The sequence below is a fragment of the Symphalangus syndactylus genome, chromosome 13, assembly GCF_028878055.3.
Source record: "Symphalangus syndactylus isolate Jambi chromosome 13, NHGRI_mSymSyn1-v2.1_pri, whole genome shotgun sequence".
Taxonomy (NCBI): Eukaryota; Metazoa; Chordata; class Mammalia; order Primates; family Hylobatidae; genus Symphalangus; species Symphalangus syndactylus.
The window spans coordinates 31,951,662-31,968,085 of NC_072435.2; the positions used below are offsets into that span (position 1 = coordinate 31,951,662).

The window sequence follows — 16,424 nt, forward strand, 5'->3', positions numbered from 1 at the left end:
GCTACTCAGGAGGCAGAGGTGGGAAGATCACTTGAGCCTGGGAGCTTGAGGTTACAGTGAGTTACGACCGTACCACTGCACTCCAGCCTGGGTGACAGAGTGAGACCTTGTCTCAAACAAAACAAAAACATTGTTGGAAGAAATTAAAGGTGTAAATCAATAGAAAGACACCCCCACATGCTGTCTGATTGCATTTCTGTGAAATGCCAGACTAAGCAGAAAGGAGCTGAGCGGTTACCAGGGCTCAAGTTGGGGGCAGGCTGTGATTAACGGGGATGAGGTTTCTTTTTGGGATGATGGAAATGTTCTAAAATTAATCACGTGATGCTCGCACAACTCTGTGGATGTACTAAAACCACTCAATTGTACACTAAAACGATGACGACAAAACCCAAAACACCTTGTCAGCCCAAATTTTCAGACTCAAAATCAAATCAAGATTCAGCAGGCCAAGGAAGACCTCTCTCCCGCTGTGTCCCGGAGGCGCCGCTGTGCCTGGGCAGCAAGAGGATTGCAGCAACCCTTCTTACTATAATAGTTGTATGAGGCAGTCGAGCCCCAGGGGCTTCTGGCAGCCTGTGTTAGCAGAGCTGGTGCCTCTCCCGTAACAGACTGGTCATAAAAAACAAACTCAGGAGAGCCAGATCCTGCAGGATACCGGGGTGAACCGCCAGATGTTCCTTTTCCGAAGGAAACACTCAATTACATTTCCAAAGCACGGAGCTATGCAGGAGAAGACTGGCAATTTAGATACGTTTTTAAAAGGTCAAATTCACCATTTAGACAGTTTTTAGCAGGCTCTTCAAGCCGGCTCTCCACGCTGATGTTTTGGCCACAGACTACTGCCCTTCCACACTGCTCCATGCAGAGCTGGCACTAACGCTGAGAGGAGCCTGGGGGCTGGCCCAAGCTGCCAGGAGGAAGTGGGAGACTTGGATAATTTCTGCCACCAACCTGCCACTAGTGCTAGGCCCAGAGCATGGCCCTCTCCAGAGCTGCAGACAGACAAGGTGCGCTCCAGGGGCAGCCAAACTCTGGAGGTCCCTGTCACAGGCCCTGCTCCATGAAAACAAGGGTGGTTTCTTCTCATTCCTTCCAGAAACTTTCTTCTGCAACACAGGTCGCAATACAAGCTGCTGAATCATGGCCAGAGCCCGATGCCCGCCACATACCCAAGGGGTGTGGGCCTGTAGAGGATGCTGCACCAGTCTCTGAGGGACGTGCATCACTCCAGAGAGGAAGAGGACCCCTCCCGCTGGCAGCCTTTGCCCTCCTGGGAAGCCGGCAGGCTCCCTGTCTGAGGGTGCTTTTCGCCTGCCTCAGAGAGCCCCAAGTGATGTCTGTGGGAAGCCATGCTTGTCGCCCAGGGAGCCCCGATTTAACCAGGGAAGGGATGGGAATGAGACTGTGTGCATCAGATGCTGAGAAGGCAGCCTGGCTGGAGCTGGGGTCTGTGTGTGGACGGCGCTGGTGCAGGGTGGGGAGGAGGCTCAGCCATGCGGTGGGCAGGGAGTGATGCCTGATGCACAGAGGACAGAGGGCGCCGGTTTCTTAGTGCCAGAAGAGGGGCGGAATATACCAAGGGAGGCACCCACATGCCCCTGGCGTCATCTCCACATGCAGGCAGGCAGGCAGAGAGTAAGACATCATGTGGACAAAGATGTGTGTGTCCCCAGCTCTGTCTGCGGAGGGCCGGGAGCAGGGCTACACCTGAGGCAGTGAGATCGCAGTACCGCACGGAGTGATTTCAGACCTTGGTTTCTAAAGACCATGTTCCCTGAAGAACCAGCGTGCCTCTGAGAAATGCAGATTCCAGGGCTGGGATGAGAAAACAAGCTGAGCCAGGAGGCTCTTGTTGTGACAAAGTAAGGGAAGTGCTCAAATGAACAATGGGGACCTGCCTGACAGGGCTTTCACTGGCCGAATCTGGGACAACCTAAACATTAAATAAAAACCAGTAACCACAGATGGTCACCCACTGATGCCAACAGAAGCTCACCTGTCCATGTTGACACAATCAATCAAGGAACAAGCATGTGGGGAGAAGGGCAAGCTCCTCCTTCCAGTGAACACCACTAATCAACGCGGCAGGGATGGTGCTCAGAGAATCCCACGGGTGGTGCGTGCCTGTAATCCCAGCTACTTGAGAGGCTGAGGCTTGAGAATCTCTTGAACTCAGGAGGCAGAGGGTGCAGTGAGCTGAGATTGTGCCACTGCACTCCAGCCTGGGCAACAGAGCAAGACTCTGTCTCAAAAGGGAAGAGAATCCCACGGGGCAGTCGTCAGCGAGAAACATCACTCCAAAAACATCACTAGGTGCGAGCACTGGAGGGCAGGAGTGTGACGAGGTACACACAGTCCCAGAGTCTAAAGTGTCTCTCAGAAACCATCCAGCACAAAGGGGAAAGTAGCTTTACTGTGGCGAAACCTGGCAGACAGCACCCTGATCGAGGAGCACAGCTACCCCGTGCTGGTAAGGGGACAAGTGAGTACTGTGCATGGCTTCTGTGACGTTCTCATCCAAGATGCCACACCTGGGTCTCACCACCAGGACATACTGGACAGGCCCCAACCGAGACACTTCTACCCAACAGCTGACCTGTAATCCTCGAGGTCATGAAAGTCAAGGGAAGCCTGAAGACCCGTTCCCAATGAAAGTGGAGGTATGTGAGGCAGGACCAGGGCCTGAGTCCTTTTTTCTAATGGACTCATGGAGCTGACTGGAGAAAGCTAAATGGGGTCTCCAGACATAAGGGACAGAGAAATTCTTCTGTTAAGTGTTAAAGCTTTTCAAAATTAAAGCTAAAAAGCAGAAGGTAGGCAGACAAGGATGTGAAGTTGGCTTTGCAGAACTGATGTGTGGCTAATATGACTGCCTTTTCATGCGTGAGGGCACTGGGGCTTCAAACCATGCCACGTCAGGGCCCGCGAAACAGCTGCCCTACTCCTGAGGCTGGAGGGGAAAGGTCTGTGGGGAGAGAGACAGGAGGGAGGCCGTCGCTCACAGACCTCAGAAGCGATCATGAGATTTGTAACAGAGCTCAGCAGCACAAATGGGTCCAGATACACGGCTTCAGTAACTGATCACCTAAAGCAGAACCTGCCGCGGTGAGGCAGGTTCTGCGCCCCCATCCAGACCACCACCTGCTAAGAGACACCCCAGGAATAACCAACATCGTGCCCTTCCTGAGGACCCGGAAACACCAAGCCCCTCTGCATGATGAGACCAGGCGGTCGGCTCAAAACAGTTTGCTTTTAGAGTCAAAATGCCTCTTTGAAACGGGGCCATCAGTTCAACGCTGAGAGTTATAAAAACCCCCCTCTTCCCTCGACACGGACATCACGCCAGCAGCTAACTTATCTCACAATGCTTTTGAAGTCGGCAATGAATTTATATATGGTAGGTTGGGTTGCAGAATTCAGGTTGTTAAACTCGCTTGTTAAATCTTTTATGAGGAATTTCAGCCACGTGGGAGAAACTTTCGGGAAACCTTGGAGCTGGTTCTCCAGTGAAAGACCAAAAAGGCAGGCTCCATATTCTTCAGAAAGGGGGAGTGGCTTTCCTTAAAATTTTAAAGCTGGGGGCCAGACGTGGTGGCTCATGCTTGTAATCCTAGCACTTTGGGAGGCTGAGGTGGGCAGCTCACTTGAGGTCAGGAGTTCGAGACCAGCCTGGCCAACACGGTGAAACCCTGTCTCTACAAAAAATACAAAAAATTAGCTGGGCATGGTGGCACATGCCTGTAATCCCAGCTACTTGGGAGGCTGAGGCAGGAGAATTGCTTGAACCCAGGAGGCGGAGGTTGCAGTGAGCCAACATCGCCCCATTGCACTCCAGCCTGGAGGACAAGAGCGAAACTCCATCTCCAAAACACACAAAAAAGTTTTGAAGTTGTGATTAAACATACTTATCTAGGTAGGTCTAAGCAAAATTAATGTGAGAATTTAATACACAAAAAAGAGGTCTGGAAATTCACCAACTTCACAGGCGTTACCTTTGGGATGGCAGGGTGAGTGGGGAAGGGGCAGGGATTCTTTTTACTTGAAATATTTCTGATTTACTTTAAAGAAAAAAACAATTATGGGCCAGGTGCGGTGGCTCATGCCTGTAATTCCTGTATTTTGGGAGGCCGAGATGGGTGCATCACCTGAGGTCAGGAGTTCGAGACCAGCCTGGCCAACAGGTGAAACCCCGTCTCTACTAAAAAAAATACAAAATTACCCCGGCATTGTGGTGTGTGCCTGTAATCCCAGCTACTCGGGAAGCTGAGGCAGGAGAATCACTTGAACCCGGGAGGCAGAGGTTGCAGTGAGCTGAGATCACACCACTGCACTCCAGCCTGGGCAAAAAGAGTGAAAGTCTGTCTAAAAAACCAAAAAACCCCAATTATGAATGCATTACTTGTATAAAATTTTGAAAAATGAGTGATACATTTCTTCATAGGTTGTTTTTAGAGGACTTAGAGCTCCATGCAACCAGGCCCTGCTTGCAGAAACAAACATGAGAGCTTATGAAACCTCATCTGATGCCAGATCCCCAGACTATGAGCTGAAGAGTTGGGGGAAAAATTTTAACAGCTGAAAAAGAACTGACTTTAAATACCCACTGAAGATCTGATTTTCCAACACCGATTGCTTTTCCTCCCAGGAGAACCCCTAGGCCGGGCGAGAAGGCAGAGGGGCGGGGGCTCACCTGGCTCTGAGTCGGAATTGCCTGCAGATGGCTCGCAGAAGCTTGATGGCATAAAAACATTGTTTTTTGAAACTGTCGGCAAGGAGGTGCAGGTAGGGGAGGGAACAAGAGGAAAAACAGCATGAATGGGTGGGATGGACCCTCAGAGATCACCTCTCCCACCTGAGGGGTGGATTCTCACGTCCCACGGGAGGAGACGGAACAGCACGCGAACAGGGCATTCAGTCTTTCCCCAGAAAAGCAAACCCCAAGACTCTTTACAGTACTACGAGGCTCTCCAGCCCGACGGCCTTCATCTGTCTGATGACTACAGTCAACTCTGGTCAACTGGGGGCACCCCCTGTCCCTGCACCCCTGCAGGGGCAGCCGGCAGGGGAGGTGCCGGATGCTCCAGGCCACATTGGAGGCCCTGACTCCTCACCTGTCAAGGCTTGCCCACGGGGTTCCCCCTCCCCCATCTAAGATCTTCCTTCACCAAAGCAACTACTTCCCAGGGTGTGGGCCGGCCAACAGGTTTCCACAAATGAAGTGGAATTCGTAGGGGAAGAACTCACTCTACGCAGAATGGAACCAAAGACAACACAGTTCAAATTATTGGTGCCCCTCATGCCTCTAGTTACCCTGGAGAGCTGAGTGTCTCTTAGGGGCTGCTGCGCTGGATGGGAGGTGATTTGAAGAGGGCCAGGGGAGAAGAATGGTGGTCCTTCGCCTCTTTAGCCTACATTCACAGCCCAAACACCTCTTCTTCTCTATGCTGGTTTTCGATGCAGCAAGCATGGTTCAGCAGTGGGCAGTGAGTGGGAAGGAATAAAATCAACGACCAGGAAGCGGAGCTCCCTCATTCCACAGAACACCTATCCATGGGCGCAAAGATCCTTAAATAAAGGATGTCAACTGCATCCTGGACTGCAAGCCATCTGGACAGTTCCGCAATATCCAGTCAGCAGATGACTGTGTAATAGCACTGGAAAACCTAATGCAGCTGTGCAAAAAGACGCGGCCCTGTCCAAAACCAACGTGATGAGAAAAGGGCATGAAAACAAGGGTGTGGAGGGGTGACTTGGGAAGGACCCTGGCTTCCTACGCTGGGTGTTCCTGTAACGCATGCGTGACTTCTGTAAGCAGAAACAACTTTACATCCTGAAGGTTCAGGACTGTAAAATGATTTACATGAACTTTCCAGGAATGGATTTCAGTTGGGTAACCGGAGAACCTGTCTAAACACTCACGTATGTCCAAGTTGGCGCTACAGACAGCTAAGACAGAGGCCACGGGACAATGCCAGAGTGGGAAGCCAAGACGGGGACGAGAGAATAGCCCTGCGGTGGCATTTACCCTCAAATCTGCAGAGTTGTGCCCATGGCTGGAGGCCGGGCTTTCTGAGTGTCACATTAAGTAGTGCTGATGGCATTATCTGCCTCAGGAACCTCTCTCCTGTACCAGCCTGCATGAGTCCCCAGGCCGACCTCCATGCCTGTGTTCAGACCAGGCCTCACGTCCAGGGCCTTCAAGCCCTTTAGCCTGCCCTGCTCCACAGTTCGAGCCTGGCCCACCCTTCCAGGCCCCCGCAAGCTCCTCTCCTCTGGGAGTTCACAGCATCACACACAGGCCTCTGCTGGGGCCTCCTGGCTTGCTGGTTACCGTGTGTGTGCGTGCTTGTGTGTACATGCATGTGCGTGTCTGGGCTACTGCACTGGACTGCCCACGCTGGGCGTGCAGCTGAGGGGTCAGGAGAACACCCCACCCCTAAACCCCTAGTCTGTGCCCAGCCTTGGAAAGAGGAGATGTAATTAACAGGCAGAGGCCCCAACAGGGCTCTCAGCAGTCAACCCCTTTCCTCCATTTCAGAGGGACGATCTCTTCACAGTCTTCCTCAGGCCACCAAGTCTCACCATGCCGCCAGTGTCACTGATTCTAGACAAGGACCCCTGGTGCTGCACTCTGGGCAAGCTCTCACCTCACTCCTGACCGCCCGAGCCTCAGATCGACTCTAACCAGAGCTGGGCAGGAAGGACACAGGAGATGATGCGCGGCACTGAGGGGAATGGCAGGTTTGTAAGCATAAACGCTTTCACCATTCAGTAAGTTTGCATATTTTACCTGACTGTGAGGGTGGGAACTGGGTTAAAGAGGACGTTCTTTCTCGCTTGACAGGAGGGCAGTAATTTCCATCTTCTCTGTCAGAATCTACAGAAAATGATGAGAAGAGGAGGAGAAAAATCAGGTTGCTTCTGTCTTTAAAACTGAAGATGGTCAAAGGTGTTAGAGAGCTCCTTACCTTCTCCGCCTTCAGGACTGGAGCCGCCAGCTGACCTCTGAAACAAGGAGCACACAGCCGGGGTCAGAGGGCATCAGGCTCACGGCAGCCGAGCAACTCTCAGCTCCGTAACAAATATCCCAACATGCACCATGGGCAGCTAACTCCCAGAGCCCAGCACCCGAATGAGAGCCAGGATTTCAGCCTAAAGCTCAAAAATCCCCCCGATGAACCTCTGCACCCAGCTTCACAAACAGGTGCCAAACAATTCTCTCAGTGGCTGGGAAAGCAGCCACAGCACCGGGATTAGTTTCTTGTTTCTCCACAGGTTACGCTAACTGGCCTGCCACCCCCAAACTCAAACACAGCCGAACCTCATCTGGCCCCCGTTCATCCTGCCAAGAGCTGAAAAGCAACCCTCTCCACCCGAGGGCAGCGGACTTGTGTAAAACGGTCGCGTCACACCGGATAGGAGCGGTTTTCCCTTCCTTGCCCTGGAACATTCTACCATGCACATCCTTGTCTCAGGGTGGGCTGTTATTCCCAGAGCAAGCAAGAGCTTGGATGTTTTGGACCAAAGCCCACTTGCAAAGCTTTTAGAACAGAACCATCAAAGACAAAGCCCAGTCACAGGCTGAAGGAAGGGGCCTGAAGAATTCCCTATTCCACAAACTTTAGCTTTAGAGTGTGAACAACTAGCAACCAAGACTTAAAATGGGTTCATGACCAGCCTGACCAACATGGTGAAACCCTCTCTCTACTAAAAATACAAAAAAAAAAGTAGCTGGGCGTGGTGGCGCACGCCTGTAATCTCAGCTACAGGCTGAGGCACAAGAATTGCTTGAGCCCGGGAGGCAGAGATTGCAGTGAGCCGAGATCATGCCACTGCACTCCAGCCTGGGCGACACAGCGAGACTCTGTCTCAAAAAAAAAAAAAAAAAGACTTAAAATGGGCTGGGTGCAGTGGCTCATGCCTGTAATCCCAGCACTTTGGGAGGCTGAGGCAGAAGGATCGCTTGAGCCCAGGAGTTTGAGACCAGCCTGGGAAACATGGTGAGACTCTGTCTTTATAAAAAACCCAACCACAAAAAATCAGCTGGGCACGGGGGTGAATGCTTGTAGCCCCAGCTCCCCGGGAGGCTGAGGCAGGAGGATCACTTGAGCCCAGGGGTCTGAGGCTGCAGTGAGCTATGACCATGCCACTGCACTCCAGCCTGAAGGACACATCTCATCTCAAAAAACAAAACAAATCAAAACAAACTCAAAATTTAAAACACAATCCCTCATTTATGTCCTGTCTCAGAATTTAGCAGCCCAAAGCGCACCGATGAGTGAGGGCCGCTCCTCCTGGCAGGCTCCCTGCAAGAGCAAGGAGAAAAGCCAATTTTCTTATTTTCAAAAATGCTCCTCAGAGGTCAAATTTAGCCAAGTGAGGCCCGCCTGCCTCGACGAGCTGCTGGGGCTTACGGGAGGTAATGCATGTGAAAGTGCTTTGCAAACTGCAGAGTGCCTGGGAAAGCAAACTGCAATAAATAAAACCGGGGAGCACAGGAGCCAAGGGAGACCCCCCTCCAGTCGGGGCAGTGCATTTTCCCATAAAGGGCCAGACTGTCGGTACTGCTGGCTTTGTGGGCCACATTTGGTCTCTGTCATATATTCTTGTTTTTGCTTTTATAATCCTTTAAAAATGTAAACATCATCTTAGCTTACAGGCCCAGGACTGGAGTGTGTGGCAGTGAGAGCCCAGGGAAGGTAGGAAGTTGACTTGAAGTCACATAGCTCGTTCACGACGGTCAGAAAAAAAGCTACCCTGGACTTTCTCCTCCCGTGTGAGCTGACAGCATGGGTTTGTGTGGGAAAAGCAAGCCTGAGCTTCTTGCTTGAGGCCCGTGTTCTGAGACGGCTTTGGAAATGCTCCCAGGGGACTGTATGAGTGAGGGCTGATTATCACTATCCCCACGAGATGACATCATCAAAGTGTGTGGGAAACACAAAATCCTTGTAACACAACAGTGGGTTCTATTAGTCACTGGGGCAATTGTGAAGTACCACTGAATTCAAAACGCAATGCCATCAAGCAGCCTGGCCCTAGAGTCAGTACCAACTCCAGCCAGGACAACAGCACGAGGGGTGCAGAGGCTGCTTGGTCCCTGCTGCCTCTTGAAGGCCGGAAGAACTGTCAGTTTATTCCGGCTCTGCCATTTTCTAGGAAATGGAAACCTGGAAAACAGGGATGCATGAGGTGACAGGCAGGGCAGGTAAGGTGCTCAGCCCGGTGCCCTGCATGCTGGGAGCAGATGATTACAATGCTCGTGACCCACACCTGATGAGACCAAACTCCCAACCCATGTAAAACCCCGAGGCTACGCTGGGGGCAGGGCTTTAGAGCTCAAGGCAGGCATGAATGGGTAGTCAGGGCTGTGGAGTGAGTCTTAGAGCTCAAGGCAGGCATGAATGGGTAGTCAGGGGTGTGGAGTGAGTCTTAGAGCTCAAGGCAGGCATGAACGGGTAGTCAGGGGTGTGGAGTGAGTCTTAGAGCTCAAGGCAGGCATGAATGGGTAGTCAGGGGTGTGGAGTGAGTCCTGGGTGCAGCCAGGAGGCGAGGGACCTGGACTGGGAACCTTTCTAGAAATGCCAGAGCCTGGGGTTGCATCTCATAGTGCTGAGCTGTCATCACCACCTTGTCATCCCTTTTCTTGGGTGACATCTGTGGGGTGGGTACAGGCTCCAGCTATCGCTCACCCTCATACTTAGCAAAGGTGACAGAAACACAGAGCAGCAGCATCTGCCCACCTGGGCAGCCAAAACCTTTGCTCATCCAGCCAAGCCTGGGCATCTCATGCCTGGGGCAGCTACTGCCCTCGACGGGTCCTTACATCAGCCTCCCAGCACAGGCAGCTGTGAGAAACGACACCTGACACAGCCTCCTTGCCCTCTGGGTAACCCATGCCCTTCAGAGCCCTGTAGGCTGGCTTTGGCCTCCAAACGATCTGTGCAGGTCCCTGTCTGAGGCCAGCCGCCTCTGCACAGCCCGATCTCCTCGGACACTGCACTGCTCGCCTCACCTCTGGCTTCCCTGGCCTCACCAGTCCTCCTATCCATTCCTAACAGCAGGTCCAGGACATCCCCGCCCCCAAGTCCTATCCTGTGGCTCTAGACTTTTCTCTCCCCTTTTAATCCAACGAGCATTTCAACTGTACCAAAACCCTTACACGGTGTCCTCCCTGGTCCTGGGGGATCTGTCCCTTCCTAAATGACTTCTGGGACCAGGAGATGGCCATACCCTCTCTGGCCTCTGTAGACGACCTGCTGTCTCATCCAGTGATGTCCTTTTCCCTCAGGCAAGAATGAACCCCTTGGTGAGATGACCTCCAGGCCCCTTATACTCTTTCTCTGTGGCTTATTCTGATCCTGGGAGTTGTGTCAAGGACTCCACTAGATTTAGGAAGGAACTGGACCTCACAGTAGAAGCCCGTTTAGCATTTGTTCAACAAAAGACACTGCGTCCCAGGCCCCCTGCAGGCCATGGAGAAGCCGAAGACCTGAGTCCGGCCTTACGGAGGGAGTTGGTCCCCGAGCTCCCTCATGTCTCCTCACCCCTGCATGGGATGTTTCTCCTGCCACCTCCACACCTAACTCTCTGGCTCAGTGGTTATCTAGGTTAATTTCCACGTGTCAGTTTCCTAGTTTCCTTGTTTTTGATTTCCAATTTTATATCCTTGTGGTTGGAGCACATACTCCATATTTCAATCCTTTGAAATTTGAGATGTGTTTGGTGACCCAACAAATGGCTTCCCATGGAGAATTTTCCATGTGCACTTGAGAAGGCCGTGCACCCCGCTGTTTGGGTGGGGTGTCCTGTATGTCTGTTAGGTCTGGTTGGTTTTTGTGTTGCTGAAGTCCTGTTTCCTTACTGATCTTGTCTAGATGTTCTATCCATTACTCAAAGTGCGGTACTGAAGCCTCCAACTCTTACAGTTGACTCGACTATTTCTCCCTTCAGTTCTGTCCGTTTTTGCTTTGAGTATTTTGGGGGCTCTTTTCACGATACCCCATGCCTCTCAGGGATCGTGGATGCCATGGATGCTCTCCCCAGAGCAGCATGTCCAGGTCAAGAGTGTGGCTCCGGGGCTCCCAACAGTCTCTTGGGGTCTACCTGTAGCTCTAGGAGCAGCCCCGGGAACACTGTGGTGCCCCCAGGCATTCTGGACTTGTCCTCCCCTTCACCCACCACCTCCAACCTGCCAGCAAGTCCCGTTAGCTCTAGCCCCCCAAGAACGTACCTTTCCCTCCTGCTTTGGTGGCCTCCTCAGGCACAGGGTCCCCTCTGCCACCAGGCTCTGGCCATGTGGCCTCCTGTTTTCTGAACATGTTGGCTGCTCCTGCCTCACTGAGTGCTGCTTCTCCATGGGCGCCCTACCTCCAGGTCCCTGCATGTCTGAGATGCTGTGAGCACCACCTCTAGGGTAAGCTCGTGCTCACTCCCTACCCCATCCCCTCTCGGGAGCTACCCTGTTTTGTTCTATCACAGACGGAAATGATCTCAGAGGTGTCTCCTACAACACAGTTCATTCACGAAACACCCGGGACACCCGCACAGAGGGCGCTTGCTGAGGACCTGCTGCATGGGTGGAGTCCGTGTCCTCCACCATGTCCCCTTCAGTGACCTTGAGAAGAATGGGTGCCTAGGCAGACAAGATTCAGATGCTGCCTGACCCCTGACCTCAGGAGACCCTCAAATCCGTGCCCCAAATATCTTCTAAGAACCTGCCTGCAGCAAAGTGGGGGGGCCTCTTTGTCCTGGAAAGGCTCGGAAGCCAAGGCCTGGGAAGGAACAACACAGGAAGATTCTGACGGGGGAACCTCCTGCCAGCAACTCTCCACTAAGACCCAGCGGAAGGAAGCAAGAAGACAGAACGCGTGCCTGTGGACAGAGCTCTTCTAGAATCCTAACCCGCTGGCCATGTGAGGCACCGCCTGCCCTCTGCCCCGTCCAGGCCTCCACACCCTGCACCTTGCTGGGATGGAGGGCCTCTCCTCTCAGGAGACATTGGAACTTGCTGTCCAGCTGGCTTGTGCTGCCTTTTCCAAAGCAGGAAAAGGTTTGGGGTGAAGGAACCTCCTTTAAGCCACCCAGCCCCGCACACAGCCAATGCCAGCTCCACATTTTCCATTTCCTGGACTCAGCAGCCCAGGAGTCTGGACCTGTTTGGTGTCAAGGCAGTCTGGGGCCACCCCTCCCCCCAAACAAGGCAGTGGGTCCTCAGGGGTTGGTCCTGAACAATGCCTGGGACACACTCAGGGTCAGCCCCCAGAGGTCTGCAACCAGAGCTCAGGAGGATCTTAAGAGCAAGCTCCAGGACGGGCATGGTGGCTCACGCCTGTAATCCCAACACTTTGGGAGGCCTAGGCGGGTGGATCACCTGAGGTCAGGGGTTCGAGACCAGCCTGGCCAACATGGAGAAACCCTGTCTCTGCTAAAAATACAAAAATTAGCCAGGCATGGTGGTGCATGCCTGTAATCTCAGCTACTCGGGAGGCTGAGTCAGGAGAACCGCTTGAACCCAGGAGGCGGAGCTTGCAGTGAGCTGAGATGGCGCCACTGCACTTCAGCCTGGGCAACAGAGTGAGACTCTGTCTCAAAAAAAAAAAAAAAAGGAAAAGAGAAAAAACCACAACAAAAACAAAAGAGCAAGCTCCGAAGACTCGAGCTTAATGGTAAGGAGAGAGGACAGAAGCAGGATATGAGAGCCCCATTTCCTTCTCCTCCTCCGCTTTTCCCAAACTAGACTCCACTGCTTCGAGGCCCAAGGCTTCAGGATGACACCTGGGAATGCTGGGTCAGCATCCATTTCAACACCACGATGACAACATCCCAGAGTAATAATAAGGAAGCAGAAGAGAAAGAAGACCAGAGGGCCCTCTGACTTCTCTCTCTGGCATTGGGACAGCAGGAGCGAACGGAGCAGGCTCAGAAAAGGTGAAGCAGCCCTCCCGCGGCTTGGGCTGCAGGCTGGTCGGGAGTGAGCACTGTGAGTGCTGATCATGTGCCCCGTGTCCCTGCCGGCGGGGTGGGGGCTGGCGGCGCAGCAAGCTCCCCACCAGGAGCCACAGGGAGCTTGCGGGAAGTAGCTCAATTCTGTGAGGCGCATGAGTCCCTGTCACTAAATACATGACAGGGGGGCACATCCCATCTGGAATGGGAATGCAGGGGTGGGAAGTTTGTTCTTTGCATAAGGAATGAAACAGTGAAAATCACGGTTGTCACATTTATTAAGAATTGCCCTGTCCAAAAAACACGGGTCTTGTCAGACAGCCTGGTGTGGCCTCAAGGAGGACAGAGGTGCCAAGGCGGCCCAGGGAAAGGGACAAAGCTTTCAGAAGCCGACTCCACTGACACAAAGACAAGGAAGAAGCAGGAAGGAATGGCACTGTCTACCTGATCCCCTAGGAAAGGCCAGAAAGCAAGGCCATGTCAGAAAAATTCCCTCTAGATGGCTGGGTGTGGTGGCTCACGCCTGTAATCCCAGCACTTTGGGAGGCCGAGGTCGGCGGATCACAAGGTCAGGAGATCGAGACCATCCTGGCTAACACGGTGAAACCCTGTCACTTCCAAAAATACAAAAAAAATTAGCTGGGCGTGGTGGCGGGCGCCTGTAGTCCCAGCTACTCAGGAGGCTGAGGCAGGAGAACGGCATGAACCCCGGGAGGCGGAGCTTGCAGTGAGCTGAGATCGGGCCACTGCACTCCAGTCTGGGCGACAGAGCGAGACTCCATGTCAAAAAAAAAAAAAAAAAAAAAAGATAAATTCCCCCTAGAAAATTGTGGCAACCAAGCGGCATACCAGTGCCTCAGTGAGTCTGACAAGTTAGAAAACCTGGTTGGTCATGGCTGGATGCCTGGGATACAAAATAAATGATGGGCCAGTTCAATGCTTTTTATTCTGTGGCAGAGGCAACCAGCTCAGAAATTCTTGTCAAAAGGGCAGGCCCTGAGAAAAGCAAGTGAGAGGCAGCTTCCAAAGGTCTGAATGTTGAGGGGTGCTGAGGGTCAAATCCTGTGCAGGGGCTAGAAGGTGGGGGAAGCTGTCTGGCCAGAGGGATTCATTCCAGAACCTCCTTAAGCTCCCTGGTGGGTCTAATAAACATATCTGAAGCTCGGCAGGTCCTTGGCAGGGAGCTTCAGCCCAGTACAATTCCACCAGGCTCGGAGTGAGGGCCCAGAGCTGCCTGCTTTCTCCGCATCAGAGAACTTAATCGGGATGTGGTCTGGTCTTCTTCAGACTGTCTTCTGAAAGCCAGGAAGTCTGATATATAGAGACTTTTTCCTGGTACTGACTCTTCCATGGCCAGGGTTCTGACGAGACTGAAAGATGATAAGGGCCTTTTACAAGTAACAATTCGGCGCACCACTATTTACTATCAAGAACTCTCAGCTTTATATTCCCCCCAGAGACCATGGAATAAAGTGAATAGACTAGACGTGATGGATGAGACCTGCCGGGTAACACGGGGGTGGTTTCCTGAACACCAGTGTGATACAGAGTGAGACCCAAATTTCTTCTGATGCAAACAAAAACAGTCTGAGTTCACACACACAAAAAAGTCTCAGGCCAAGAAGCGGTTGGCATCGGGTTCCATCTGACTTGATCTATGGCCTAACTAACCTAAAATAAAGTTTATTTTGCTCTGAGCAGCCCCGATTAGTAGAGAAAGCCAATTAACAGGAGTCCTTAGCAACCAGTCAGGGTGTTCTCTGCAGACAGCCTGAGGGAAGAGCCCTGGCTGGCTCAGAGCTGTCACAAGGGGCTTGACAATGGCTCTCCTGGGGCTCCTGAAAGTGGGTGTCCAAAAGTTACGAGTGCTAAAACTACAAGGTGCATGTTATGCGCATGGCCACCAGCACTACATTGGAACATTTACATACTGTTCTATGCAGCCTCCAATCCTGGCTCTCCCACGGTGACCACAAGCTCATCCCAAGGCTCCCTGCCATACAGCTTCACCTTCCACCTGCCAGTGTTGGGGACTGCTTGAATTTCTCAGGATCAGAGCCTCAGACCCAAAGTCCATGAGAATCAGGATGCTGAGATCTACCTGGGCTGGCCAGGCCAAAGAGATGAACATCTGGACGAGGTGAGGCCCCTCTGGACACTCCAGCATGGGCCTCTGTGAGAAGTACGCAGGGCACAGAACAGCGCGTGTGCTCTTGAAGAGCACATGCTACCACAAATCTCTGTGATGCACTTGTTTGCTACTCTCATTCTAGAACCTGTCACCTCTGCAGCTGGAGAGTCCTATGTGGGCTGCATTTTTCAAACCCAGGCACCTGCGGAAGGCCTCTGGGGGGGACCCTAAAGACCATCTGTTCCCAGAGAGCTAAAGACGGAAACCTGAGAACACCATTTCCTGTGCCCTCAAAGACCAGAGGTGCAGTAACTCACCATACGTGACTTAGGAGAAGTTTCCAGCAGCCCCTCTGCCAACAAAAGAAGGGCGCAGCCACCTCCTAATTCTTGCTCTGGTGGCTGTCACGTGCGCTCGTGGGAGGGCTGTACTCCCAGTGCACTGTGGGTCAAGTGCCTCCTGGCTGGACTCCTTCCCGTGGCTCCTATGTCTCACTACCCCAAGCCCACTTTTGTGCCACAAAGGCCACTACCGCCGTTACCTCCCCCACACCCATAGCCTCTGGCACAAGACTGTTGCTTCTTTTTCCATCACACACTGACTCCTCCAAAATGTTAACACAGGACTGCAACCCACCCCTGGCTGAACAGTGCTTCCTAAGTGTCCTGGGGTTTGGTGGCTGTAGCTGAATGTTAACAGTTTCCTTAAAAACCGGGGACTGGTGTGTGCTAGAAGGAACGCTGAGGTCTGGGGTAAGGTTTGGGACTGTACCAGCCTGGAAGGCTGCCTGGTGCTCAGGCAGGTAGAGCTGGGTCCCTTCTTTTCTTCTTAAGAGTCCTTTTTCCCTGTCCTGAGAATAGGGGTCTTCTGTCATGAGTTACCTAGATGGAGTTTTCAATCCTGAATGTAGGATAATGTTTACCTTTCCCAATTTATCAAACTTCAAAAACCCAAGACATTTCTTGTTCTTGAGAGTTCACAATCTTCTCCACCTATAATCTTCAAAAGGCTTCTTAATACAAAGATAAAGGGCTCAGGGGATTCCTTCTGGGTTCAAAGGAAGAGTCTTTTCTTCTTCCTGCTTTGATTGAAGACAATCAGTTCACTGCCTTAACCACAGTCCAAACACAATCAGTCTTGCAAAGCAATCTGTGTTGGTGAGCGCCTCTTCCTAGATATCAAAGGAAGCCTTAGCTTCTTGGGTTTCTAAGATGCTAAACTTGAATGCCCGCATTCAGGGAAACAAGAAAGAAAAATGGAAGCAGGGTGAAGGGGTCAAATAAGGTTTGGAAAGTTCTACTTCACATGACTCAATTCCTCCTGACCCCTCGTGTCTTTTTCGGGAAAC

General features: G+C 52.3%; 1 protein-coding gene across 15 annotated transcripts in view; it reads right to left on the bottom strand.

Annotated features, from left to right (window-relative positions):
- Positions 1–16,424, bottom strand: part of RANBP3 (RAN binding protein 3) — a 62,735-nt gene that overhangs the window by 19,004 nt on the left and 27,307 nt on the right. For 8 of the 15 annotated variants that reach the window (XM_063615842.1, XM_063615841.1, XM_063615840.1 and 5 more), the window contains 3 exons: positions 6,972–7,008; positions 6,794–6,880; positions 4,694–4,765 (listed from right to left, as the gene is read on the bottom strand). In XM_063615842.1, coding sequence (XP_063471912.1) covers positions 4,694–4,765; positions 6,794–6,880; positions 6,972–7,008 — 196 coding nt within the window. Of the gene's footprint in view, positions 1–4,693; positions 4,766–6,793; positions 6,881–6,971; positions 7,009–15,998; positions 16,158–16,424 lie in introns of all 15 variants that reach the window. The other 7 variants (XM_055238260.2, XM_055238259.2, XM_055238258.2 and 4 more) reach the window with 2 other exon arrangements.